The sequence below is a fragment of the Eretmochelys imbricata genome, chromosome 2 (genome assembly GCF_965152235.1).
Source record: "Eretmochelys imbricata isolate rEreImb1 chromosome 2, rEreImb1.hap1, whole genome shotgun sequence".
NCBI classification, from domain to species: Eukaryota; Metazoa; Chordata; order Testudines; family Cheloniidae; genus Eretmochelys; species Eretmochelys imbricata.
The window spans coordinates 172368997-172396388 of NC_135573.1; the positions used below are offsets into that span (position 1 = coordinate 172368997).

Below are 27392 nucleotides of genomic sequence, written 5' to 3' on the forward strand. Positions count from 1 at the left end.
AGTCCTCTAACTTACTTTCACCCCTGCCTCTCCTCCAAGTGCTTCAAAACAGATTCCTTGAGGACCTGCTCAATGATTTTTCCAGGAACTGAGGTGAAGTATGTAGTTACCCGGATTCTCCTTATTCCCTCTTTTAAAGATGGCCACTATATTTGTCTTTTTCCAATCATCCGGGACCTCCGCCGATCACCATGAATTTTCAAAGATAATGGCCAATGGCTCTGCAATCACATCAGCCAACTCCCTCAGCACCCTCAGGTGCATTAGATCCGGCCCCATGGACTTGTGAACATCCAGCTTTTCTAAATAGTCCTTAACCTGTTCTTTCACAACTGCGGGCTGACCCATTCAATAGAAGCTGGAAAGCACAAACTGGTGAGGTATGTCTGTAACCTACGTCATGTTTGGATTGGCAGTGTCTATTGCTGCAAAAAGATTAGCAGAGTGTAAACACAGTTTTCTTTGTTTGCAGATGGATTTTGAAGTATTTTATAGTTGTAGTACTATTTGGAATAGGTGGGTCTTTTAAAAAAAGTGATATATATGACCAGCCATACAGGGTCAGACTGAAGGTCTGTCTATCCCATTATCCTGTCTTCCAACAGTGGCCAATGGCTGGTGCCCAGAGGGAATGAACAGAACAGGTAATCATCAAATGACCCATCCCTTGTCACCCATTCCCAGCTTCTGGCGAACAGAGGCTAGGGACACCATCCCTGCCCATCCTGGCTAATAGTCATTGATAGACCTATCCTCCATGAACGTATCTAGTTCCTTTTTGGACCCTGTTATAGTCTTGGCCTTCACAACATCCTCTAACAAGGAGTTCCACAAGTTGACTGTGCATTGTGTGAAAAAATACTTCCTTTTGTTTGTTTTAAACCTGCTGCCTATTAATTACATTGGTGACCCCTAGTTTGTGTGTTATGAGAAGGAGTAAATAATACTTCCCTATTTACTTTCCCCACACCAGTCATGATTTTATAGACCTCTATCATATTCCCCCTTAGTCATCTCTTTCCAAGCTGGAAAGTCCCAGTCTTATTAATCTCTCCTCATATTGCAATTGTTCCATATCCCTAATAATTTTAGTTGCCCTTTCCTGAACCTTTTCCAATTCTGATATATCTTTTTATTTAGAGGGATATATAGAGAGGGAATATGATATTTTTTATCTTATTATCTCTCTCTCTCTTAATGATTCCCAACATTCTGTTTGCTTTTTTGACTGCTCCTACACATTGAGTGGATGTTTTCAGAGAACTATCCACAATGACTCCAAGATTGCTCTCTTGAGTGGTAACAGCTAATTTAGACACCATCGTTTTATATGTATAGTTGGGATTGTGTTTTCCAATTTGCATTACTTTGCATTTATCATCAACACTGAATTTCATCTGCCATTTTGTTGCCCAGTCACTAAATTTTTTTGAGATCCTTTTGTAGCTCTTCACAGTCTGCTTGGGACTTCGCTATCTTGAGTAGTTTTGTATCATCTTCAGATTTTTCCACCTCACTGTTTACCCCTTTTTTCAGATCATTTATGAATATGTTCAATAGGACTGGGCCCAGTACTGACCTTTGGGGGACATCACTATTTACCTCTCCCCATTCTGAAAACTGACCATTTTTTCCTACCTTATGTTTCCTATCTTTCACCAGTTACCAATCCATGAGAGGGCCATTCCTTTTTATCCCATGACAGAGTACTTTGTTTAGGAGGCTTTTGTGAGGGACCTTGTCAAAGGCTTTCTGAAAATCTAAGTACACTATTTCCACTGGATCCCCCTTGTGCACATTCTTGTTGACCTCCTCAAAGAATTTTACTAGATTGGTGAGGCATGATTTCCCTTTACAAACACCATGTTGACTTTTCCCCAACAAATTATGTTTATGTGTGTGACCATTTTGTTCTTTACTATAATTTCAACCAGTTTGCCCGATACTGAAGTCAGGTTTACTAGCCTGTAATTGCCAGGATCACCTCTGGAACCCCTTTTTAAAAACTGGCATCACATTAACTATCCTCCAGTCATTTGGTGCAGAAGCTGATTTAAATGATGGGTTGCAAGCTACAGTCAGTAGTCCTGCAATTTCATATTTGAGTTCCTTCAGAACTCTTCGGTGAATACCATCTGGTCCTGGTGACTTATTACTGTTTAGTTTATCAATTTGTTCCAAAACATCCTCTAATGACACCTCAATCTGGGACAGTTCCTCAAATTTGTCACCTAAAAAGAATTGCTGAAGTTTGGGAATCTCCCTCTCATCCTCAGATGTGAAGATTGCTGCAAAGAATTAATTTAGTTCTGTGCAATGGCCTTATCATCCTTGAGTTCTCCTTCAGCATCTCAATCGTCCAGTGGCTCTACTGGTTGTTTAGCAGGCTTCCTGATTCTGATGTACTTTAAGAAATTGTTCCTATTACTTTTTGAGTGTTTGACTAGTTGTTCTTCAATTCTTTTTTGGCCTTCCTAATTATATTTTTACACTCCTTTCTATTTTCCTCACTAGGATTTAACTTCTACTTTTTAAAGGATGCCTTTTTGTCTCTCACTGCTTCTCTTACTGTGTTGCTTAGCCAGGGTAGCATTGTTTTGGTTCTCTTACTATGTTTTTTAATTTGGGTATACATTTAAGTTGAGCCTCTATTATGGTGTCTTTAAAAAGTTTCCATGCAGCTTGCAGGGATTTTACTTTTGGCCCTATACCTTTCAATTTCTGTGTAACTAACTTCCTCATTTTTGTGTAGTCCCCCTTTTTGAAATTAAATGCTATAGTGTTGGACTGTTGTGGTGCTTTCCCCGCTACAGGGATGTTAAATTTAATTATATTATCGTCATTATTACCAAGTGGTCAAGCTATAATCACTTCTTGGACCAGATCCTGTGCTCCAATTAGGACTAAATCAAGAATTGCCTCTCCTCTTGTGGGTTCCAGGGCTAGCTGCTTCAAGAAGCAGTCACTTAAAGGGTCTCTGCACCCCTTCCTGAGGTGACATGTACCCAGTCAATAGGGGGATAGTTGAAATCCCCCATTATTATTGAGTTGTTTATTATTATAGCCCCTCTAGTCTCCCTGAGTATTTCACAGTCTCTATCACCATCCTGGTCAGGTGGTTGGTAATATATCCCTGTACACATGAAGCCTTACATCATATTCTGCAAAAATTCATTTGACTCCCTTTCCCCCAATGTTTTTCTATTACTAAATTATTTTTCTTTCCTCCAGTTTACAGTGTAAAGGCCTGATTTCACAATCATTTCATCCCAGTGTAATTCCACTGATTTCAGAGGAGCTATTTATTTACACTGGTAAATGAGATCACCATCCATCTATAAACCAGTGTGTAGAAGCACCAGTTTGGGACAAAAAACAAAAATACAAGTAACCCCCCCCCCCCCCCCGCCCCGCCCAAAAGTCTCAGCTATCTTCACATCCTTTTCTTCAGCGGTTAGATTTATTTCCAAAAATCACACACTTTAAAACCAGAACAAATCAACTCAGACTATGAAGGGGTATATTCAAATCTATTAAAAATATAATTAAAATGGTTTTCCATCTCTAGAACATACATATTTCTTGTGTGCTAACAAGGAAAATGAGGCTGTTTGAAAGTCCAAAAAGCATACATCTTATTTCCTTTTCTTTTTCAGAATATCTGCTGTCACTTTAAAATTCTGTTAGAATACTACTGAAAAAGAAATGGACAAAGCATTTATTTCCTGGAAGCTGTGTAAAATTGTAAAAGACAAATTATATAAGCACCCTCAGTTTCACAGCAACTAACAATTAGCAGGGTGAATTGATTTAAATCAGAGCAATTTAAGTTGCTGATTTTAATCATGATTTAAATCAGTGGGAAACCTTGATTTAAATAATTGATCTTATTAATGTTTTGCACCTGTACTTTTTAGTTATTTTCTTTAAAAAAAGGTTGGTTTTCATTGATTGGTAACCATTGAATCATGTTGGTTTGCAACCAAATATAGGCTGCACACTATATTTGGTGAGGTCTTTTTTTGCTAAGCTGGAGGATACACTGTATCTAAGCAATTCTACAGATAAGCTTACATTTATTCAAATTCTTAATGTGTATCATTCACCATTTTGTAACATACTTATTTACTAGATTTTTTTTTTTTTACCTGTGATTTGAGCTAAGCTCTGTTTGGATGGGGATTCAAATTCAGCTGAAAATGCACAGAACAGCATTTTATTTTTATCTCAAATGTGCTGGATACATAAAACCAGTTTATTCATGTTTTGCATTTAAAATTCACTGATTTATTAAACAAATGAAGCATTATCTGAAGTAAATTAATTGAGCTGATTATTTCTGGTTACCATGTCCTTTAAGATTTTCTATCTAGAAGATCTCACCCTCTCACACCTTGTTTTTATTCATATTCATTGGAGGAGGAAAACAAGCTTTTCTGCTTCTTCAGCTCCCAATCTGTTTCTTAACTTTGAATAAACTAGTCATTGAACTGAACTAGTTGAATAAAATGAAATTAAGACATTCTCTCTTCACCTGCAGCAGAGATTACTGTTGTTAAAAGCTGGCTTAGCACTTCCACAAACTCTGGTTCTAGATGCTTAACCAGAGACTGCCACAACATCAGTGGTTTGGCTTTCTTTAAAACTTGGCAACAAACATTTATTAATTATTTTTGTATTTTATTTAAATGATTTTAATAGATTATAATTGGTTTAGGGCTTAACATATATCTTCAATTTCAAATAATTTTTAAGAGATAAACCTTTATTTAATTTAAATGAAAAAAAATCTGTTTTTATTTTTTTCTTTTTGTAGAGAAAAGTATCGGTTTTTATCCACCCTGGCAACTGAGCTAAATGCATGCAGAAAGTCACAGCCATTTCCATTAGGGGCCAAGATAGCTGTGTTATGCTGGACATTGCTCCCTTTCCTTATTTCACTAGGAAACAGGAAGAAGGGAAATGTTTTTAAGCAGGTAGCAATAAAAATGAACATACGTAAGTGCTTAAAAGACCTGGGTTCAGAGTAAGCATCTGCCTTAATTATAAACTTACTTTGTGCCAAAACCCACGTTATTCTAGCTTTTGTATTTATTACATGCACATGTGTGTGGGGGATGTGCACCATTATCTTCCTCTGAGGAACTAAGTGCTCTCAGGAAAGCTTCATATTACAGCCAAGTTCCAAGAGACTGCTCATCCACAGCATACTGGATCTCAAGATTCAATTCATTCACCTTGGGCATAAAATTGCTTGTTTCTCTAAGGTGCCTGCACATTGATTTAGTCCCTTTAAATCATCTGTATTTTTCCTCTTGTGGCCTGACACTAACTGGTTCTTTTATTCCGTTTAGGAAACAGAAGTAAATCTTTATGGACTGTTCAAATTTACACTTTTCCAGTGCAATGAACTGCAATGTACCCAATAGTTTGTTTACTCAAGAAGTAGAATTCCACAGGTATCCATTATTTATTTTTCATTTTCGAAAAAATGGTCCTACCTAAAACTCTACACACTTGTACAAATTATTTACCACATCACATTAAAATCTATTATGACCAATGACCACATCAAAACCCTGCTAAAAATTCTACAGTCCCCAACTCAAACCATCCCTCAGGAAAAGATTGGAGAAATAAGTAAGGTGTGCAGGAGCCCGAAGGTTAACACATTTTGGCTCTGTTGAACTAACAGGGATCTTTATTTCTCTTTTTAATTTAGTAAAATTTGGATTTATATTATAGTCACCCAGTGGCAAGCCAGAACAACAAAAACTATGTTATAAAAGAGATAACATCCACTCCTCAGACTTCCCCGAAAACTTCATACTGTAGTGGAGTGGAGTTATTTGTGAAGTCCTACAAAATGGAGTCTCCTCACAGCTTCACAAATAACTCTGCTGCCAGCAGGATTCTGAGTGCAATCTCCTTGGGACTTCTGTATTTCTCAGATACCTCACAGTAGTTAGAATAGGATTTTAAAAGTCTGACTCAAAACCAAGATAACGTTTGCAGATTTTTCTCTGAAACAGTTAAGTGTTCGAATAAACCAGAATCAACTATATGACATTACCTTCTCCAGCTACATCTCTAATAGTAATAACCTATCCAAGCAGGCATAAGGGCCACATGGAGGCCCTATGAACCACATGGCTTTTAGGAAAAGGGAGCCCCCCCACCCCCCAATCATTGTGTGCTTTCAGAATCTGCAGTTCTAAACTCTCCTGGTTGCTGTCAATGGTTACTCCCTTACTTACCTGTCAATAATGGCACACATATCAATGCTGACATTGGCAAAGCTTCCCAGTTTGCCTTGCTCCACTGCATGCAAATCCACCAGTTGATCATCCACGTGAATAAACTGCATGCATCCTTGAAATGAGAGCTGGAGCAGGGAACGATCTGAGTCATTTGTTTGTGTAAGGAACCCTGTGGAGCAGAGAAAGCAAGAGCATTGTTAATTTCAGTGGAGGTCACTCCCTACTAAAACTCAAAGCTGCACTTTTCCGGTTACCAAAGACAGTGTCCTGGCCATGTGGGAAGAAAGACAAAATGCAAGGGATGTAGTTTAAGTTGCAACTCTATTAACTCATCTGGGAATTGTCCAGTAATAACTTGTACAGTGCAGGTCATGATTCCTTCCCTAATTGTTTCCATTTGGAGGGCTGCCTTTAGCCTTAGACAGCTGGTCCCCAGCCTGTTGCTGGGACCCAACCACCCTCTCCTGCTCTGAGGGTTAAAGGGCTGGGGAAAGAGAGTTTTATCTTCTCTGTACCAAATATAGGAACCCTAACCCTATTCCCCAGTTTCTTAAGGGGATGCCTTCCTCCTAAGTCCACTTCCAACTCTGATTTCTTAGGGAACCTGACCCCCTATGGAATGAGTACCTCCACTAGACACGTCACCTGCAAAAGTGTCATATCTTGAACCATGGTACCACCTGTCTGACCTAACCAGGTCCCTGAGCAGCTCTGAAACCCACCCCAATCTGGTCAATCTGGCAGTAAAGCAAATAAAGGTCTTCCTAATCCCCAAAAGTTGCCTAGTGCAATGCCAACAGCAGCCCCAAACCCTAAATCTTATGCTAATCACAGTGAGAATGCAGGTGTGAGAGGGGGTTCAAGTTGGAGGGTCAAGGTTTATATACACTCCTCCAGGTGCATTGGGCCAATAGCTTACCTGAGCCTTACTGACTCTCACACCTTGCCTGTTCCTGACCATCTCCCTTCTCTGAACCCCAGAGGGCAAGGACACTAAAAGGGCCACTCCCCGCCCTGCAACAATCCACACAAAGCCTTTGAGGTTGCAATGGTTGCATTGTGAAAGTAGTTCCTTTTTTCATCAAAGTTGAGCCTACTTGACAGCCTGTGATACAGCAAAAATATATTTTTACAGGGAAAATTGTTCCTTTGGGTATGACAATAGGATGTGGAGGAAGCAACTGCTCATGACTGCAGTTGTATTTTATTTCATAAGGGAAAAAGGTAATTATTACAGGGCAACTTCATATTTCCTAAACATACATTTTAACAGACAGGATCAACTGAACAATACCTAATGAAGGCATTAGAAAATATTCTATACATTCTTGAAGAAATAGAGACCCAGATATTCAGCTGATGTAAATCAGTGTCATTCCATTTACTTCAGAGGAGCTATGCTTATTACACCAGCTGAGGATTTGGCCCCCTGTGGTTTTCTTCTCCTTTTCACCCAATACTACTTATGACAGCCTCAGAAAGCCCAAACACAGTCCAGATTAGTCCAATCAAGTTGCCATCCTCACCTCTCTGTTCCCCCCCTTCCTCCCTATCCATGTACAGAAATGAAACACTGGTAGAAAGTTTCAATTCTGTGTTTTCCACTTTTTAAAATATTTTACATGCCAAATGGTCAATTTTCAACTTCTTCATTAAACCCACAATAGCTGTGAAAATTACACAGCTTTAGTCATGTTCTCCTATTGATCAAAGAACATTGTATATATAATCTCTTGGAGGTGTGAGGGTGGTGGCTGTCATGGATTGAATTCTTGTCAGATTTCCTTGTTCATAGTACAAGTTCATATCTGTTCCTCTCTAAAAAGTATTATGTGTATCAGAGATATACAGTAATATGATGAAGCCTTGAAAGATACCCAGAGATCAACACTCTAAATATTTGATCATTTTACCCCTTCACCTAGTTCTGTTCTTAAAAGGAAAAAAAAACAACCACCAAGGTTTTTTTCTCTGCAGAAGGAGCTATAGAATAATGATGATTGCTTTATACTTTGTAGCACTTTCTATCAGGGATCTCAAAGCACGATAGATAACTCATCAAGCCTCAAACATCCAAATGTCATTATTATAATTAACCTTATTTTACAGATGGCAATAACACAAGACAGATAAAATAAGAGACTGTTCCAACATTGCATTGCAAAACAGTGGCAGAGGTGGAAATAGAACCTTGAATTATTCATTTCTAGTCTCAAACTCCCATAGCTCCACCTCGTTTCTTCTCTTTACTATATCCGTGTAATTGAGGATGTGTTGTCCATTTTGTTTTTTACTTTGTTCATGGTCAAAATGAAGATAAAAATAGTTGTGCTGAATAAGAGAGAGAAATGTGTACAACCCTGGTCTGCTTACAATGTTCAGATACTGCTCCAACAGGAACCAATGATACAATTTCAAACAACTAAAATGATTGGACTAATTCCTATGACGCATCATAGAATCTAGAGATGGAAAAAGGTAAGGCATCCTGTCTATTCTTTGGCCATTCAGGATTGATACCTGATGCTTTCTCCAGCTCGGTTTGAAATGGTGGTTGAGATTAAGGAAAACCTTTGGGCTGTTTCAGTCTAATTCCCTATTTGTTAATACCATTAAACTATCAGAAGATTGGTATCACTTCTCCTCAGCAAGGACCCAAAACCTGCCATGTCAGAGCATGTGGCTGTTTAGATTTGAGGTGCACTGGAGGGCTGTGTGCGGAACCTTGTGCGCACAGCATCCAGTGCTAAGAGTGGAGGATCTATTTTTGACAGAAATGAAAGTATCACCACATCTGCCTATCCCGTAATCAATTTTGCCCCTCCATGACTTCTTCCTCGTCCAGTGTTCCTGCCCCAGCCTCACCTCTGGTCTTTCTTCAGCTCCAGTTGTTTTTCATCCCCCTTTCCAGGCTGGGTGTTGCAAAGCAGGAGAGAAGTAGAGGAGCCAATGCTCATAGGAGCAGAGGAGGAGGAAAAGTTGCCTTGAGCTGCTGGGCTCTTTCTGCTCCCTTATCTCTCCTCCCCTTATGTGAAAGGGAGGGCAACTGTGTGTGTGGGGGGCAGAACTCAGCAGCTCCCAATGGTTTCTATGCCCTAAGAGGCAGGGAAGTGGGGAGGGGGAGCCAATTACAGGGACCTTTCCCCCAGGCAACACTAAAATGTGGCCCCTCAGCAACCCTGGTGGAGTTGTAGAATTTTCTGGGTCTTCAACCCCTTTCTCCAGGCGCACTTTATGCCCTGCCTACCTCTGGCTCAAGCCAGTGATATTACTTTTTTGCTTTGAATACTAAATTAACCCAAGGTTAATAACAAAAAAGACAAACTCTGCCCTTAGCTGAATTAATACAAGCCCAGTGAAGTCAGTGATGTTTTGTGGTACAAAGGAAAGAATTTAGCCAAAAGAAGAATGATCACAGGATGGATATTCAAGTACTGATAAAAATAGCAGGTCAAATTCTGCAGCCCATTGTCAATCTTTATTCAGGCAATGCCCCATTGACATCATTAGGAGTTTCACCTCAGTAAAGACTGAATGATGACTGCATAATTAGACCCAGCAATCTACTACAGCAGATAATGTATTATTCCAGAATCATTCAGGGGTGTTTTCAGGAAGGAAATGCATCATTTTAAAACATTCTCAGAAAATAAATAACCTGTACCCCATATTGCCCTTCCAACAGAGAAGTGCAGAACTTAGTGCAATGCAAAAACAGTATCACTACCACCATAGCTACATAAACTTGTATCAAAACCAGCTGTTCTCCAACTGCTCTATATATGAGTGGGTGGGCATGTAATTTTCAGACAGCAGGAGAGAGTCATAATTGCCCAACCCCCAACAGACCACCTCACTTCCTGGCTACATATTGACCAATCTAATGCACAACAGAATAGGAACAAAGGTGATTCAATTTATACACCTCACAGAAACCCAAGCAGTCAGAAGGAATTAGTGTGGACACTAAGAAGCAAGAAAGACTGCAGCTGGATCCTCCTACACTCTTGTAAAAGGCTTGAACCTCCTAAGAGAATAAATTAGATAGGAATAAATATTCTACTACAGACTAAGGAAGAAAAAAATTGACCAGGACAACTAACTGGCTTTGTAAACCTGTTGAGGAATTTGTCTTCTTGTCTAGGAGGAAGAACATCTGGGACAGGCCAGAGGGATTGGCTAACAGAGACGAGCCTTGGAACTGATAACTACTTACAGCTGCAGAAAGTTTATTTATTATAAGTTTTGTTGATGTGTACTGATTCAAAGATGACTCCTCCTCTTCTTAAAGAAATCGTGCTGACGAGGTAAGAGGGCAGCTTGCTGGAAATTCCCTAGCAACCTATATCCTCCCAAGGAGATCCTGGCACCATAAATCCCACCTGGCTGATTGTATCCTAATATCTTCCAGGAAATTCACTCAGCTCATGACACATCTCAGCTTCCACAATGATATATCACCTGCAATCAATTCTTCAGACATTCATGTACTGCAGCTCCACTGAGAACCAAAGCCAGTTACCCACACAAACAAAATACAAGTATGTGTCTCAGACAGGTTACAAAACCATAAAGAGAATCTCAGTCAATCTTATCCAAAAGATAAAATATGTGTATCAAGAGGAGATCTGGCCTACATCTCAACATTGGCTTAAGAAAAAGAACTCTGGACAACACAACATAATGTTTAAGACAGTAGTCAGGTCAGTCTGCATTCCAGTATCATCAGTCAAGCCTCTATCCAGAAGAGACCTACATGGTAAGATTGCTGAAATATGAAACTTGGTTCAACACCACTAGTCTGAAGGTCTATTACTTTAAGCTGCTAGACCTACTCACAGTTTCACTGGGTGTCACAGATTTAAGTATATAATCACGTGTGCTAGAATCTGAAAGGATGTGTAATGTCTGGGAGGGGCAAGTATTATCTGAGACTCCCACACGGATGGGGCGACTGACATTATAAGCAGTCACAATCCCCATTTGGCTTCTCAGCAAACTGCATTTTCATAAGATGCCAAGTAATTTTGTTCTGTATTTCTCAATGTCTTCTTAGTGGGAGGAGTGAAACATGATGTAACAACGTGAGAAGCAGACAGATTATTCTAGATTTTTCATGAGATATATCAGATTGGATCTACCACATGACTAACCAGGAATCCTGGGGTATATTGAAACAAATCCTTGAGGTAATGTCAGTCGTGCAATGAAGAGGAGGGGGAAAGAGGAGATCCAGGCCGCCCCCCTGGCTCTTGGCTGGAATGAGAAATTTGGCCTGGCCATCCCTCTGTCAGGAGAGAGCGATGGACAGGCCTAATTTCAGCGGTGTTGGACCCTGTGTGCAGGGGCGGGTTTACTGCGAAACATACCGTGCCCTTGCCCAGGGCCCCCCAACGATAGGGGGCCCCAGGGCCAGGCATTCAGGCAGCCTACTCCATGTGGGGGGGCACGCAACCGTAGGGGCAGAAGCTGTGGGGGGCAGGAGAGCAGGGAAGGAGGCTCACTTGCAGCCTCAGGGGAGCAGGTGGGAGGTACAGATGGCAGCGAACGCGGGCTGGAGGACTCAGGAGGAGCACAGGGCAGCCGTGCAGCTGGCCAGAGAGAAGAGGCACTTTGAAGGGGAAACTGCTGCTTCTCTCTGGCTGCGTGGCTGCCCCCTATTCCTCCTGAGTCCTCTGGCCCGCTTTCACACCACTCACCGCTGCCTGGGGAGCATCAGCTGTGAGCAGTCCATGGGGGGTGGCCGGGACTGGGACTGGCCATAGGAGCCAGCGCAGAGCCCACAGGCAGGGGGGCCAGCCAGGGGAGGCAAGCAGAATGAGCGCACAGAGGCAGCAGGGTACTCAGGTGGCCACCGATGGAACCGTGCCCCCGCCCCACCTTCAGGTGGGTGTTCAGTACTGTTCTCATTCACCCCTGCTGGTGCAGCCTAAGAGAGCATAATGCAGCTCTTCATGCAGACAAATGTTTGAACATAAGAAAATACCTAATATAGGAAGGACACAACAAAAGTCATTGATTCCATACTTGGCAGTACCGAAGAAAGGCTGCTGGCCCCACAGCCTGACCTACTTGGAGTTTCTCCAGACCAGTGAACAGAGTGAATCCTTCCTACAACTAAACTGATTGTCTTAGGGCTTGTCTACACTGGCACTTTACAGGGCTGCAACTTTCTCGCTCAGGGGTGTGAAAAAACACCCCCCGCCGAGCACAGCAAGTTTCAGCACTGTAAGGCATCAATGTAGACAGTGCACCAGTGCTGGAAGCCGCACTCCCAGCGCTGGTAGCTACACCCCTCGTGGAGGTGGGTTTTTTAGAGTGCTGGGAGAGCTCTCTCCCAGCACTCTGCCACGACTACACAAGCTGTGGTGTCGCTAGATACAATCAAAAGTGTCTCTTTACAAAATATTACTTATGACGACTTAATTGATGATTTTGTGAAGAAAAAGTGTAGAAAAAAAGCTATCTGAATAAATATCTTTTTTCAAATTGAATAAGTTTCTTCAGAGGAAGTTAACTTTTATTTTTCCATTCATGCATCATCTATACTTTTTATTTTTTACACATTTTTCACATTAGTGTAATGCAAATACAAGCTTTCATCTAGACCAGAAGTTCTCAAACTGTGGTCCGAGAACTCCATTCAGGGGGACCGAAGAAAGGTTATGAAGTTTTTTTTATAAAGCACTTTACAATAGTTAGCTAATGGTACAAACATCATCTGGAAAGATCATTAAGTGGTCTGCTGAGACTTTTAGCACTTTTCAAGTGGTCTGTGAAAAAAAAGTTAGACTACAAAAACAATCAAGGTACCTCACTTTATTTTAATTTACTTCCTATTACTTATAATATTGGAGGAGGATGAAGAAAAAAAGAATGAAAAATGGGGCAAGGAGGAGATAAGAGAGAACATTCTTTTTCTTGGCTGGGTCCCGGGGCGGGGGAATGAATCTGAGCACAGGGCCCCACTAACTAAATCTGCCACTGCCCGTGTGCCTGCTTGTACTTTCCCCACACCTTTGCAGTCCTTCTGGTTCCGATGAGCACTGGTCACCCCAGCCCCTCCAGAGAGAGGCAGAGGAGAGGGTATTGGGTACCCCCAATGCCCAGAAAAGTAGGAGGACTGGATCCAGACTTTTGATGCTTCCTTGAGATGTGGAGAGGCAAGAGAAGCATGGGGTCTGGGGCTCCCAGAACTGCCTGGACCCTGATGGGAATGGAGCTTTTCAGACCAATGCCTTTCTGGGTAAAAGCTCAGGGCTCAGTGTGTGATGGGGAGATTGTAGGGCTGGCTGCAGTGGGGAGAGCTTGGAGCCATTTTTGATGCTGAAATAGCATTCCATCAGTCTTCTCAGTGCATTTTCACCCAATAAAATTTGTGGGGAAAAGAGCCACAATAATAAATACAGCCCACGAGAAAGTAAATCACAAGACTCGCTAGCGGAGATTAGTTAAAGTTTGTAAAGTTCTTCAAAGATGAAAAGGCTAAATATTACTATTATTATTCTAATAATCAGGAAAAATGTACCAGAGGGAGCAAGACAAATATAATAATGAAGTTTCTTCTTCTGCTCCTGTAAGGATCTCTCTGGAGCTGCAAATTGTTTTTTCTGCAGATTGGATCAATTTCTGCTTCAGTGTTCAAAAATATGACAAAGCCTCATTTATTCATTTCTGCCAGAGGAAAAGTGGTGAAATATTTCTGTCAAATGTACTGTCACATCTTTAAAGATGGACTGTAAAGGAAAGTAAGGACTATAGCTGGAATACAATAGTCTCAAAACTACAGGCATTTTAACCTATGTGTACTTGACAAATTTCAGCCAGAGCAATTAGATTCTGACCTATCCAACTTCAACTGCAAAGGTCATTCGTCACATCTCCTTTGACTCAAAAGAGCCACCTCCATTCAATGGTGGATGATAAAAATCTTGTACATATTTCTGTAGCGCCAATATTTGTGAGGGGCTTTATGTAAATCAAAAAGTAATAATCTAAACATACACTTCATTTCATATTTTGACATTGTCTAGATTCCAAGATGCTCACAAATGAATTGGTTCATTTTAAATCTGTTTGGAAATTCAGTAATATAAATGAACTATTAGTGGTACTTTCCATGACTTAAGATTTAATTTACTTCCTTGTTAAATAAGTGTGTCCCGTCAGGCCTTATTTTAGCAAGGATTTTGCAGGAAAGCTGGACGCAGACAAGATTCCTCAGGAACCGTATGTGGATCAGATTGTGACTGCTGAACATAGGGTTGTCAACTTTCTAATCCCACAAAACTGAACACCCTAGCTCTGCTCCTTCCCCTTGTCCAGCCCTTTCCCCCCACTCACTACATTTCCCCTCCCTCGGTGGCTCGCTCTCCCCCACCCTCATTCACTTTCACTGGGCTGGGGCAGGGATCTGGGATGCGGGGGGGGGGGGGGGGGTTGAGGAGGGAGCCGGCGGCTCTGGATGGGGCCAGAAATGAGGGGTTCAGGCTGAAGAAGGCGGCTCTGGGCTGGGGCAAGGGGTTAGGGTGCAGGAGGGGGTGAGGGCTCCTGCTGAGGGGTGCGGGCACTGGGGTGGGACTCAGGATGGGGGGTTCAGGGTATGGGAGAGGGCTCTGGGCTGGGGTTGGGTGCGGGGGGGTAAGGGCTCCATCTGGGGGTGCAGGCTCTGGGGTGGGGCCAGCGATGAGGGTTTTGGGCTGCAGGAGGGGGCTCTCGATTTTGCAGGGGCTGAGGCAGGGAGTTGGGACTCTGGCTTACCTCTGGCGGCTCCCAGTCAGCGGCACAGAAGGGGGTGCTAAGGCAGGCTCCTAGGTCCTGCTCCTAGGAAGATGTGCAACAGGCAGCTCTTTGTGCTCTGCTCTCGCCCACAGGCACCACCCCCACAGCTCCCCTTGGCCGTGGTTCCCGGTATTCAGGGCGGGGGCAGCATGCAGAGCCTCTTGCCCCTCCACCTAGGAGCCGGACCTGATGGCCGCTTCTGGGGTGCAGCATGGTCCGTGGTGCCAGGACAGATAGGGACTAGCCTGCCTGAGTTCCGCAGCACCGCCGATTGGACTTTTAATGGCCTGGTCGGCGGTGCTGACCAGAGCCGCCAGCGTCCCTTTTCAACTGGGTGTTCCAGTTGAAAACCAGACACCTGGTCGCCCTAGCTGGACATGACAGCTGTGTGCAGGTCTGTGTGGGACTTATGGGAGAGCAGCAATGGCCGGGCAACACGCCAGTACAGAGAGGCCCGCGGTGAGAGATACTCACTGAGCCGGAATTGGAAACCTACAATCTCCTAGTTGCTTGAATAGAGACTGGACTGGAAAGGGCACCCCAGGCATTAGGCCTGAAGAGCCCTGACTCTTGATTGGACTGCCCAAGGGCCCAAACATTCACCGCTCTTGCTCTCTTGAACTGTCGCTATTTAAGCTTCTATCCCGAGGGTTTTTGCAATCTTTCCCTTTCCTGACAGTCCGAGTAAAATACCCTTCTACTTAGCCATGTGTCTGAGCGGTCACTGGCACCCACCAGGGCTAGCGCCTACAAGGCCTTGCTGGTGAAGCACCTACAATGCTTGCCTGCAAGTCGTGCTACGCTTGGCATGCTTCTGGCACCACATGGCTAAAACCCTAACATTTTACTTCAGCATGAAGTCTAGCTGTTTTTTGTTTTGTTTTGACACAAACTCTAAGCCCGATCCTGCACTCCTCGCTCAAGCACAATTCTCATGAAAGTGAGAGGGAGTCTTGCCTGAGTAAGCAGCACAGTTTTCGTCCATCAGAGTTCTCTGATCTGGAGAGGAGATATAAGAATGAGAATCATCACAAGTCTTGACTAGTTTAAGTTAATCTAATACTCCACTGCAATTCTTCTTGCATTAGATATAAGGGAAGATGCAACAGTAGAAAGCCAAATAATTATTAAATTGCGGAATTTTTGTACATTACAGATTCTGCCTAACACATTCATTCAACCCTCAGGCTTTCTATTGTATAAGAGCCCAGGATAAGTAGTGATCATATTTTCAAAATGGTTGTTTCTCGCCCCTTTCCCAAAGGTGAATATGGGTCCTACAAAAGACAATTTTGTTCAGAGTGGCAGCAACAGCAGAGACCATACTACCATAACTCACTATCTTTAAGACCTGTAGTGTGTGGGGAAAGAAAAGATTGTCTACTGTTGGCAGTAAGTTTGCTTCCTAAATTGCTGCTTTTGTATGAGCTTATTTAGTATTAGTAAGTGCTGCAACCACTCCGAAGTTCTGGCTTTGATATCACTAAGGCAAGTTTGTTTAAAGGTAAAATAATGCAAGCTTGAGTAGGATGGCTTACTAAAGAATCTATTGGACCAATTCATCCTTAGTGTAAACTCCAGTGACTTCAGTGTGCCTACACCATTTTCATCAACATTTTTTTTTTTGGTTCAGTTACCACAGATAAAGGCATAGAGTGCAAATTCCTAGCATAGCAAAGCAAAACCACTATGAACCATGATTTGCATGGGTGCATCTTATCTCTGCTCAAAACTGGGGTCAATTACAGCAGTTGAAACTGTGATTTTACTTTAAGGCGCTAAAAAGGAGCGCTCTCTAATTCCTAGTGCTCTGTTAGTTTCTCCAAGGTGCTGACTTTCGCAGTCAGCTCCCATTGCCCTCCATCAATCCTAACTCGACAGGACCCAATCTCCCCAGTTAGGAATTCTGCAGAGTAGTCAAGGCTGAGAAATTTAGGCAGGATCTCAAGGAGTTTGTGGAGCTTATCTGTTGATATATGCTTCAAGAGTCTCTGCTACTTCCATAGGGTGGAGTTCCTCGTCTCTGCAGCAGAATCTCAAATTTCTGGGCAGCAATGAAGAAATGTCTTTTATTCATTTAAAACCATAAGGTCTCTCTGATCCTTAGAAGGGCTCAGGTTCACAGTGGGTTTCCCACCCTTCTAACCTTGTAAATTTTAAACATCTTAGATCTCTTTTCCCACTTAAGCTGAAAAACTCAACAAATTAATCCTTAATGATATGCTGGATATATGTGTATTGTGAGGCAGAGTTAAGGTTGTTTGTTAAATATGCAAGGTGAATTTTAATGTCAGTATTATCCGCTGAATGTACGAACTGTAAGAATGGAAGATTTATACGACTTGTCTTAACTAGTAATTTCCATACTTTGCAATGCTTAGGTTTTTCTTGATTAATCATATTTTAAGTAGTTTATTTAAGATTATAATAATTACACAATCAACCTCAATGAGAAATTAATGAAGTTTGCACAGTGGCTAATACAATTCCTAGATACGTGATCATTAAATTTATACCTAAGGTTGTGCTTGTCATTATTTAACCTTACATAACCTATATAACAAGAACACAATGATTAATTTTTAAAAAATCCTTAAGCATTACAAAGTATAGGAATCATTAGCTAAAGTAATTTGACTATTCTCTTACTTTTACAGTTTATAATTTTGGTCAATGACAAAATTGTCATGTAAGAATTCACTTCACATATTTTACAGTCAGCCTTAACTCTGACCAACAAAACATACCTAGAACTCTTTCAACACATACATCACTAATATATGTACTTGTTTCTAATTTTTAAAAAAGGCAGATGAAGTCCAAGGCAGAAACAAATGAGAACAGTGATTCACGGTATCCCTTTCTCTCTGATATTCTTGAAGTGCACAGCACAGAATATGAGCAGTAATCTCAAAATTCTCAGTGGGTAGTTACTTATTTGCTTTTTTCATACTGTAATACTAAAGATAAAATATAATTCCAATTTTCTGCAGACCCATTCATGTGACCAGATTAGTACAAATTAATTAAAGTGCTGCCCAGTCTACATTATAGTTATCCTCATCCAGATCGATCTGTGGAAATAAACTGTATACCTGAATTTCAGATGGGCACCGTTAACCCCATATTTCTGTGTGGATTGTTGCTTGTAGGTAATTTTTTTTTTTCAAACTGTGACAAAGAACAATCATTTCTAACCTGTAATTAAACAGAGTATCATGCTTCCTGAATCTAACTTTATCTATAATACATGTATCTGCACCAGAAAATCACAATCAAAGCCAGTAACCCAAAATGCTGTATGCGGGACAATATTATCACAGGTGAAACCTGTATTAACATGGACAGAGTGCTGTAAATATAGCAGTAAGAGAAGACACCTATTTGAATACATATGCTGAGTTCTTGTAAACACATTTTAGAATGTATTTGCCATAATTTCTAAAATAATTTAGAACCATTAAGAGAGTGAATGTTGCAGTGCACAGGAGAGGAATTTTAAGAAGGTGAAATTTTTCAAAATAATTCCTACTCCAGTTTCTTTCTGTAAAGGATATCATCACCCCCCCCGCACACACACCATCTTCACTCAACATTTTCATGTTAGAAAACACTTCCCCCTTGCTCAGATCAGACACTTATCTTTTTAGCTTGCTTCTCTCTCACAACAAATGGGGGAAATAGGATCATGTGGGCAGCTTTAATTTCCTGCAATCACACTAATCATACAGGATTAAATGAAACAAACAATTGCAACAGATGAACACCAACTTCTAGCAGATATTTTGTTTTTCTGACACTCATGCAACCTCCACATGGTTGTAAGTCCTCTCACTGCAGGTAGTGTAAGTGGACAGAAGAGAATACACAGCAAGTATAGTAATGCACAGAAAGAAATCGGAAATTTTAATCTTCTTTCCTAGGTACAGGAAAATTTGAAGGTTTGGGTTTTCTTTTTTTTTTTTTTTTGGTCAATTAAATCACACAACAACATAAGAACGGCCATACTGGTCCATATAGCCCAGAATCCTGTCTTCTGACAGTGGCCAGTGCCAGGTGCCCCAGAGGGAATGAACAGAACAGGTAATCATCAAGTGATCCATCCCCTGTCGCTCATTCCCAGCTTCTGGCAAACAGAGGCTAGGGACACCATCCCTGCCCATCCTGGCTAATAGCCATTGATGGACCTATCCTCCATGACCTTCTCCCTCCCCTTCTCCTTAATAGGTGAAATTAATAAAATTATCCTGGAGAAGGAGCCAAGAGTTTGTTTATTTTTCCTGTTAGTAAAGTGGTAAAAAACAAACAAAACAAAACAAAAACAAAAAACTGTCACCAGCTTTGATTGTGGAAGTGAAGCTTATTTTAGCTCTGCGAAGAATACACCCAGACAGATTTCTCATGCCTAGAAGGCTGCCTTTTCAAAAAGTACAGTGACTGGGACTGCAAAGGACTGGAATGGCAACTCAGAGGTGCACATTCTCACCTCAGCAGTCCATCGAGTTTTTTTGAACAGGGACACCCCTGTGCACACACCAAAGAGTTTTCAGCTGTTTTATAGAAAAGGACAGTCACTTGAAAAGAAGGCAAAGTCTATGAAATCGGGGGGGGGGAGGGAAAAGGGGGTAATAATAAGAAATAGTAATACTTTGCACTTTAGTTTTCAGTTAGCCATGTTGAAGTCAATGGGAATTTTGCTTCAATACAGAAGTGCAGGATTGAGCCTACACAAAATTTCATTGTGGTCTTTACAAACTCATTGGTAAAATTATTTTGAGATACATTGCAGTAAGTATCATTTGCTTTACATCAGGGATGACAGCAGTTCAGTATATAGAAATTTGCTATTATAGCTTGTTTTTTCCCCAGCAGAACCTAGAATCTTTTTCTGAAAGAAGATTCAGTTATGGTAGCCTGTCTCTCCCCCCCCCCCGCTTTTTTTTTTTTTTAAAAAGGCATATACAGAAATTCAGTCAAAATAATTCTGTTGATATACTACAGCCAAAATCCATCTCTTCTTACTAGATTACCCAATGATACGTGGTCATTCAGAGTTTTGCAAAATATTTAACTTTGTTTACATGAAGAAACTGGACTATGAATTATTTCTAAAACCTTAGGTTTTTTTTTAAATCTCCTTTGCTATACACTGCAACATTTACATTCTTAATTATTCTAACTGATTATAGAAATTATGGTTGAATGCATTTTAAAAGCTACATATGTTGACAGGAGCTTAACTTGGGCCTTTCAAAAGGGTTTCTTCTACCACTGTTATACACATAGTCCTCTTTGTAGTGATGCCTCAAAGTGTAAAAATAAAGGGAAATATTACATGCTGTGTTATAATGAAAAAGAAAGTTTCTTTATCCACAGTATTTCTCCAAGAAAAATATTACTATTACTTATAGTAATGTAATGTAGATGAAAACTGACTTGCTAGAAGGTCCAGAAACGTTTGCATTAACTTTGGATGTATGGAGGACATGGAAATCAATTACAATGTTTAGTCTCCTAAAATCCATTTTGTTCATTTTAGGCTCCCTTCTAGCCAGACATGACAGGGGGAAAAGGCTCCTCGAATGAGGCCTTCAAGGTATTCAGGCTTTCAAAATGTTTGCAACTGTATGAAAATTATGAGATTATTATTTTGGGTTTTAATTACAAAATTAAAACTCAAAGCAGCTTAATGTAAAGGTTTGCTAAGGTCAAAGCCATTGACTGATTCTTGGGCATACTTTTAAGGTAATATGGGCTGATTTAGGGCTTTTCTTCACAGTCGCATGCCATTTACAGGTTTGCCTGATTTTTGCAAGGGACAAAAATAAACTTGGTGGTTTTTGTTGAGTTTTTCAGCTTATTCAAATTCAAAAAGAACCCTCTGGGTCCTGAGTCCACACAGATCAAAACCACAAATATACGCTACGAAATGAAAATCCTATGAATATTAAGAAAGGAAAACATGACATTTCATACATCTCTCGATATTTTTAAAAAAGAATTATCCACAGTCTAAGGAACTATCAGTGACTTCACTAGGAGTCATGTGGCTAAAATCCTGTGCATCACTTTGAAAAAGTACAGGTGAAATCATTAAATTTCATCAAACACGTTTTTATACTCAGGATTTAAGTACTAAGGTTCCAATACAGCAAGGTACTAAGTACCACTGACTAGTGACTACTTTCCCCCCTCACACTAGTGGCCATTTTATCCATTTCCCTTCAACTGTTTTTGTTTAGAAGTACCATCTTTACTACAAGCTACCATTGAACATTTACCATTTCTATTGGTACAAAAAAATCAGATAAATTAATTATAACTAAAAAGTCATACTGGGCTATGCAGTCCATCTTCCTGCTAGGTGGAAAATTTTTTCTTGCAAGTGTAGCCAAAAGTCTAACTTTAAATAATACCTGCAAGAGTGCTCAGGAGACTAGTCCATAATCTAGTTGACTATACTGTCAGGAAATTGTGTCTATATATATTTTTAGGAAAAAACAATTATGTTCACATTGCATCTGAGATTGAAGTCTAGCCTTAAAAGTGGCAACATATACACAATTGCTTGAATTTATCACAGTCACATCCATTTCATGCTGTCAAGGTTCCCTCCCCACTCTGAACTCTAGGGTACAGATGTGGGGACCTGCATGAAAGATCCCCTAAGCTTATTCTTACCAGCTTAGGTTAAAAACTTCCCCAACGTACAATCTTTACCTTGTCCTTGAACAGTATACTGCCACCACCAAGCGATTTAAACAAAGAACAGGGAAAGAGCCCATTTGGAGACGTGTTCCCCCAAAATATCCCCCCCCAAGCCCTACACCCCCTTTCCTGGGGAAGACTTGATTCTAATATCCTCATCAATTGGTACAGGTGAACACAGACCCAAACCCTTGGATCTTAAGAACAATAAAAAATCAATCAGGTTCTTAAAAGAAGAATCTTATTTAAAGAAAAGGTAAAAGAATCACCTCTGTAAAATCAGGATGGTAAATACTTTACAGGGTAATCAGATTCAAAACATAGAGAATCCCTCTAGGCAAAACCTTAAGACACAAAACCAGGAATACACATTCCCTCCAGCACAGCAAATTTTACAAGCCATTAAACAAAAGAAAATCTAATGCATTTTCTAGCTAGATTACTTACTAACTTTACAGGAGCTGGAAGGCTTGCATCCTTGATCTGTTCCCAGCAAAGAACACACAGACAAATAAAAGCCTTTTTCCCCACTCCAGATTTGAAAGAATCTTGTCCCCTTATTGGTCATTTTGGGTCAGGTGCCAGCGAGGTTACCTTAGCTTCTTAACCCCTTACAGGTGGAAGGATTTTGCCTCTGGCGGGGAGGGATTTTATAGCACTGCATACAGAAAGGTGGTTACCCTTCCCTTTCTTTTTATGACACATGCTATTTCACTCTGTCTGTTTTCTTTAAACTTTTCCCTGGACATTCACTAAGGGAAAATTTGAAGTCCGCATGAAAAAACCAGTAAGAACATAAGAATATAAAGGCCATAGTGGATCAGACCAAAGGTCCATCTAGCCCAGTATCCTGTCTTCCAACAGTGGCCAATGCCAGGTGCTCCACAGGGAATGAACAGAACAGGTAACCATCAAATGATCTAGTCCCTGTCTCCCATTCCCAGCTTCTGGCGAACAAGGCTAGAGACACCATCCCTGCCCATCCTGGCTAATAGCCATCAGTGGACCTATCCTCCATGAATTTATCCAGTTCTTTTTTGAACCCTGTTATAGACTTGGCCTTCACAGGTTGACTGTGCGTTGTGTGAAGAAATATTTCCTTTTGTTCATTTTAAACCTGCTGCCTATTAATTTCATTGGTGACCCCTAGTTTGCGTGTTATGAGAGGGAGTAAATAACATTTCCTTATTTACTTTCTCCACACGAGTCATGATTTTATAGACCTCTATCATATCCCCCTTTAGTCACCTCTTTCCAAGCTGAAAAGTCCCAGTTTTATTAATCTCTCCTCATATGGCAACCATTCCATGCCCCAATCATTATTGTTGCCCCTTTTCTGGAACTTTTCCAATTTCAATATATCTTTTTTGAGATCGCATGACCACATCTGCACGCAGTATTCAAGATGTTGGTGTACCATGGATTTATATAGAGGCAATATGATTTTTCTGTCTTATTATCTATCCCTTTGTTCATGATTCCCAACATTCTGTTTGCTTTTTTGACTGCCACTGCAGATCGAGTGGATGTTTTCAGAGAACTATCCACTATGACTTCAAGATCTCTTTTTTGAGTGGTAACAATTAATCTAGACTCCCATCATTTTATACGTATAATTGGATTATATTTTCCAATGTGCATTACTCTGCATGCACAATGTGCATTACTTTGCAAAATTACATTGTAAAAATACAGTTTCCAATATTCTGGTAGAAACAACACTGAATAGGCATTCTTCCATCAGCTTCAAAGATCAGATGTATTTATTGTAGTCATATACACAGCCCCATAGTATAATATATAAGTATATGCATTAATGGCTTCATTAACAATAGTGCTGAGCATCCACATATCCAATTAAAGTGAATGGGAGATGGGTAATCCAATACATCTGAAAAATCAGACCCTGTTTCCATATGGTTATATATAGCATATACTGTTTACATATTGGGATATATATATATTCTATGTGCAAAATTTTCACTTAGGCTTGCCAGAGCCTATATATGTGCACATAGGCATGAGCCCATGTTTTGAAGGTGCAAATACCACAGTGCATTCTTTAAAAATTATATCTACATGCGCAAAAACAGCTGAATTTGTACTCAGAAAACTCATTTCTCCCAATGGATTTTGCAGGTGCAAATTCTTACACATGCAGAGTGTTGACAAATTAATGTACACAATTTAGAGAGTGAACACAAAGAGGTATGAGCTGAACATTTATAAATTTAAACCCAGGTATGAATGTATCAAATATAAATGATTGGCAAGAATAAAGAGTATATTCCTATATTCTTGGAAGAAGTTGCTTGAAGTATCAAAAATTCTAAAGAATTCTATCAAACATGATAAACTTGAGGGGAAATATGGGACAAAAATCACAACCATCCTAGATGAAAATCAATACCAGTTATCACTGCAATATACAGAAAGTAATTGTGGGAAACAGTACAGTTTTTCATTTTTGAGAGATTATACCATGATTTGAAGACAGTCTGCTTTTCATCTGTATGCTACTCATAGCTTATATTTTCACATAGGATCATCTCATTCAATCCCATTATTTAAATCAGTGATACTCAGACTGCAGCTTATGAGCCGCAAGTGGCTCTTTAATGTGTCTCCTGCGGCTCTTTGCAGCACAAGGTATTAAAACACTGTGATTTAATTATTAATCAATCTAAGTTCGTAAAAGCATCCTCATTGGTTAACGTGCTATTAACCAGTTAAGTTATCAATTTACATTAAGTTATTAACTTATTTGGTATGAGAATACATACACACACACACACACACACTAAATATCTGCCTGGTCATACTGTTTAAATATGAATAGTACAATGAAACATTGAATTAACACTACTGTGGCTCTTTTGGGTAATGTAGATCGCTGATCTGGCTCCTGAACCACTGAGGTCTGAGTATTACTGATTCAAATAGCAAGAGAAAGCTAAACAGGTATTCTAGAATTCATGAAATCACACAAATCCTTGGGGGGACTCTCATTAATGTTGGAAATTCAGAGGTGGATCTCTCAAACAGAGCATAAAACACACAGCAGCGGTTACTGCTCACCTTGAAGAGCAAAATACATTGTACATTCCCTGAAAAAGAGTGAAATTATTTGAAGAATGGAGACCAACTCTTAGCCACCTTGATTTATGTATGGGATTTTAACCCTATGTCCCAGACAAGTATATTTAAATAACTTTAGCAATAAACAATTAAGTAACAGTGCAATTTATAGTAGTACAATATAGTCTAGTCTTTAATGGACTAAGAAGATTTGGATTTATGGAGCTTGAGGGTTCCTTAGAGGGAGAAAATTGACAGAACACACACACAAAATAGTGTATTCCTAGTTGTGTTCTAGTCACAGATGTGTATACTCCTGAAAGCAGTAGAAACAACAAAGCTACACACAGCTCTGTCTTTCACATCTGCAGCCAGATTGTTTCTCTGTTCGTTTCCCAAGCACACACAGTGTCCCAATCTGCTGTGTGTGTCTGTCTAGCTTAACCACTCTCCAAACACAGGAAGGGCCAAATTTTCCAAGTTAGGTGCACACCAATGTGCACTACCACAGTGCAGGGCAATTACACTTTTATTCCCCCTCTGCAGTCCCAATGAAGGACGCACTTTAGGCTTCCGGCTCTCCAGTCCTTATCTCTCTTGGGTGGAAACATTAATCTCTCTTTCTTCTGACTGGGGTATTTCCAGGCTGCACAGTTCCCTGTTTATACCAGGAAATACCCAGTGAAACACAGACTGCCTAAGCAGACCTCTTTTGCCTTCACTTCAGAGACGGTGTCAAGATGTCCTTCAGTGACTCAAGAGCATGGGTACCAATCTTAGGGGAAACTGTTAGGAAACAGGGTACAAACCCCAAATTGATTGTGAGTTCTATATTTACATTTCTCCAGTTATCAAATGTAAACTCCTCAGGCACCGTAACAGCATTAACATAGAGTCACAGACAGCAATATTCAGATTACTCCCAGTCCTAAAGGACCAGTCACTTATTCCAGGTCAATTGCATTTTAGATCTCACACCAAAGACAATGCTTATAGCCAATCATATAATAAACTATTTCCAGAAAAAGGAGTTGTTTACAAGGTTAAAGAAGATGTAATATAGATATAGATAGCTTTCAAGAGATACACATGCATAAATGAGTTCCTATTTTAAGTTTCATAAGGTAATAGAAGTTTCTAGAATAAGCAACCTCCATATTTCCTTTAGGGCTAACTCAGGGTAAGCACTGGGGATCTTTTTCTTATGCTTAGTAATCCTTTCCCCCTCAGAGTCCAAGCAGTGTAAAGATACAGTTCCTCTATGTTAGGGGTTTTTTTTGTTTGTTTGTTTATTCCCTTTTCCCCTGGCACTTTGAGCTGCAAAAACAAACGAGGGAATGACTTCACTTGCAGACTCCCCTTAATGGGGAAGGGGGAAAGCAATCAAAGTCTTTTGTCCTTTTGATGTTCCACAGTAGTATGGTGGTGCCCATGGGCCTTCCTTGTGGGGCAGGACATAACTTCTATTGGACATCAGCACTTTACGCTAATTAATTTCTCTCTCTGGTCTGGTGATTTACACAGTCACAGAGGATTATAATACAAATGCTTAAACATTACTTTACAACATGGGATACAGATGTTAAAAGTAAGGCTACAATTTAGTCACAGAGATCATAGCAGTCACGGATTCCGTGACTTTACTGGACCTCTGTGACTTCTTTGGTTTCAGCTGCCCGATGGCTGGCAGCGAGGGCTGTAGCTGGTGCCGTGCACCCCTGTCCCGTGGCTTGAGACTGGGGCTACAATAAGGGCCATGCACCCGCTGTCCCATCGCTTGCAGCGGGGGCTGCAGCTGGGGCCATGCACCCCCTGTCCTACGGCTTTCGCCAGAAGCTGTGTCCAGAGCAGTGGGCCCTGCCCAGTGTCTTTCCAGGGCCATGCCCCACGTAGTCGCTGCGGCTGAGGCTGCGCACCTGTGGCTGTGGTTGGAGCCGGACTGTGTACCCACCCCCATTGCTGCTGCTGCTGCTGAGACAGGGCTGTGACCCCACCATAGCAGTGGGGCTTGGCCTGTCAGCTCCCTCCCCTACATAGGAGTCCCGCTGTCATTCCTCCCCCAACCTAGCCTGCCCCCTGGTTATTTTTAGTAAAAGTCACAGACAGGGCATGGCTCCCATGAATTTTTGTTTGTTGCCCGTGTCCTGTCTGTGACTTTTGCTAAGATTTTGTCATGATTATTTCTAGTAAAAGTCACAGACAGGACACGGGCAATAAACAAAAATTCATGGGAGCCAGGCCCTGTCTGTGACTTTTACTAAAAATAACCATGACAAAATCTTAGCCTTAGTTATAAGTGAGACTAATGTGTCCAGCAATTTACAAATTTTCAATCAAGTCTAACACTAAGCACATTTTTATAGTTCTAATACCTAATTTAACAACACACAGGTGAGCCAGGCTGGTTCCAGATATGTGCTTGTCAGCGTTGCACTAAGGCATGGGGTCCTTGGTATGAGCTGCACCCTGGTCTGCCAGTGTCACAGACGGTACAGTGTAATTGCCTCACAACTCTTTCTAAGGAAGCCCATTTTATTCTTAAAGTAAAAGCATTATACAGAAAAT

The 27392-nt window shown here is 40.8% G+C and overlaps 1 protein-coding gene across 1 annotated transcript in view; it reads right to left on the reverse strand.

The window, feature by feature from the left end:
* Positions 1 to 27392, reverse strand: part of CNTNAP2 (contactin associated protein 2) — a 1133690-nt gene that overhangs the window by 606404 nt on the left and 499894 nt on the right. The window contains exon 10 of the mRNA XM_077808720.1: positions 6258 to 6429. Coding sequence (XP_077664846.1) covers positions 6258 to 6429 — 172 coding nt within the window. The remainder of the gene's footprint in view (positions 1 to 6257; positions 6430 to 27392) is intronic.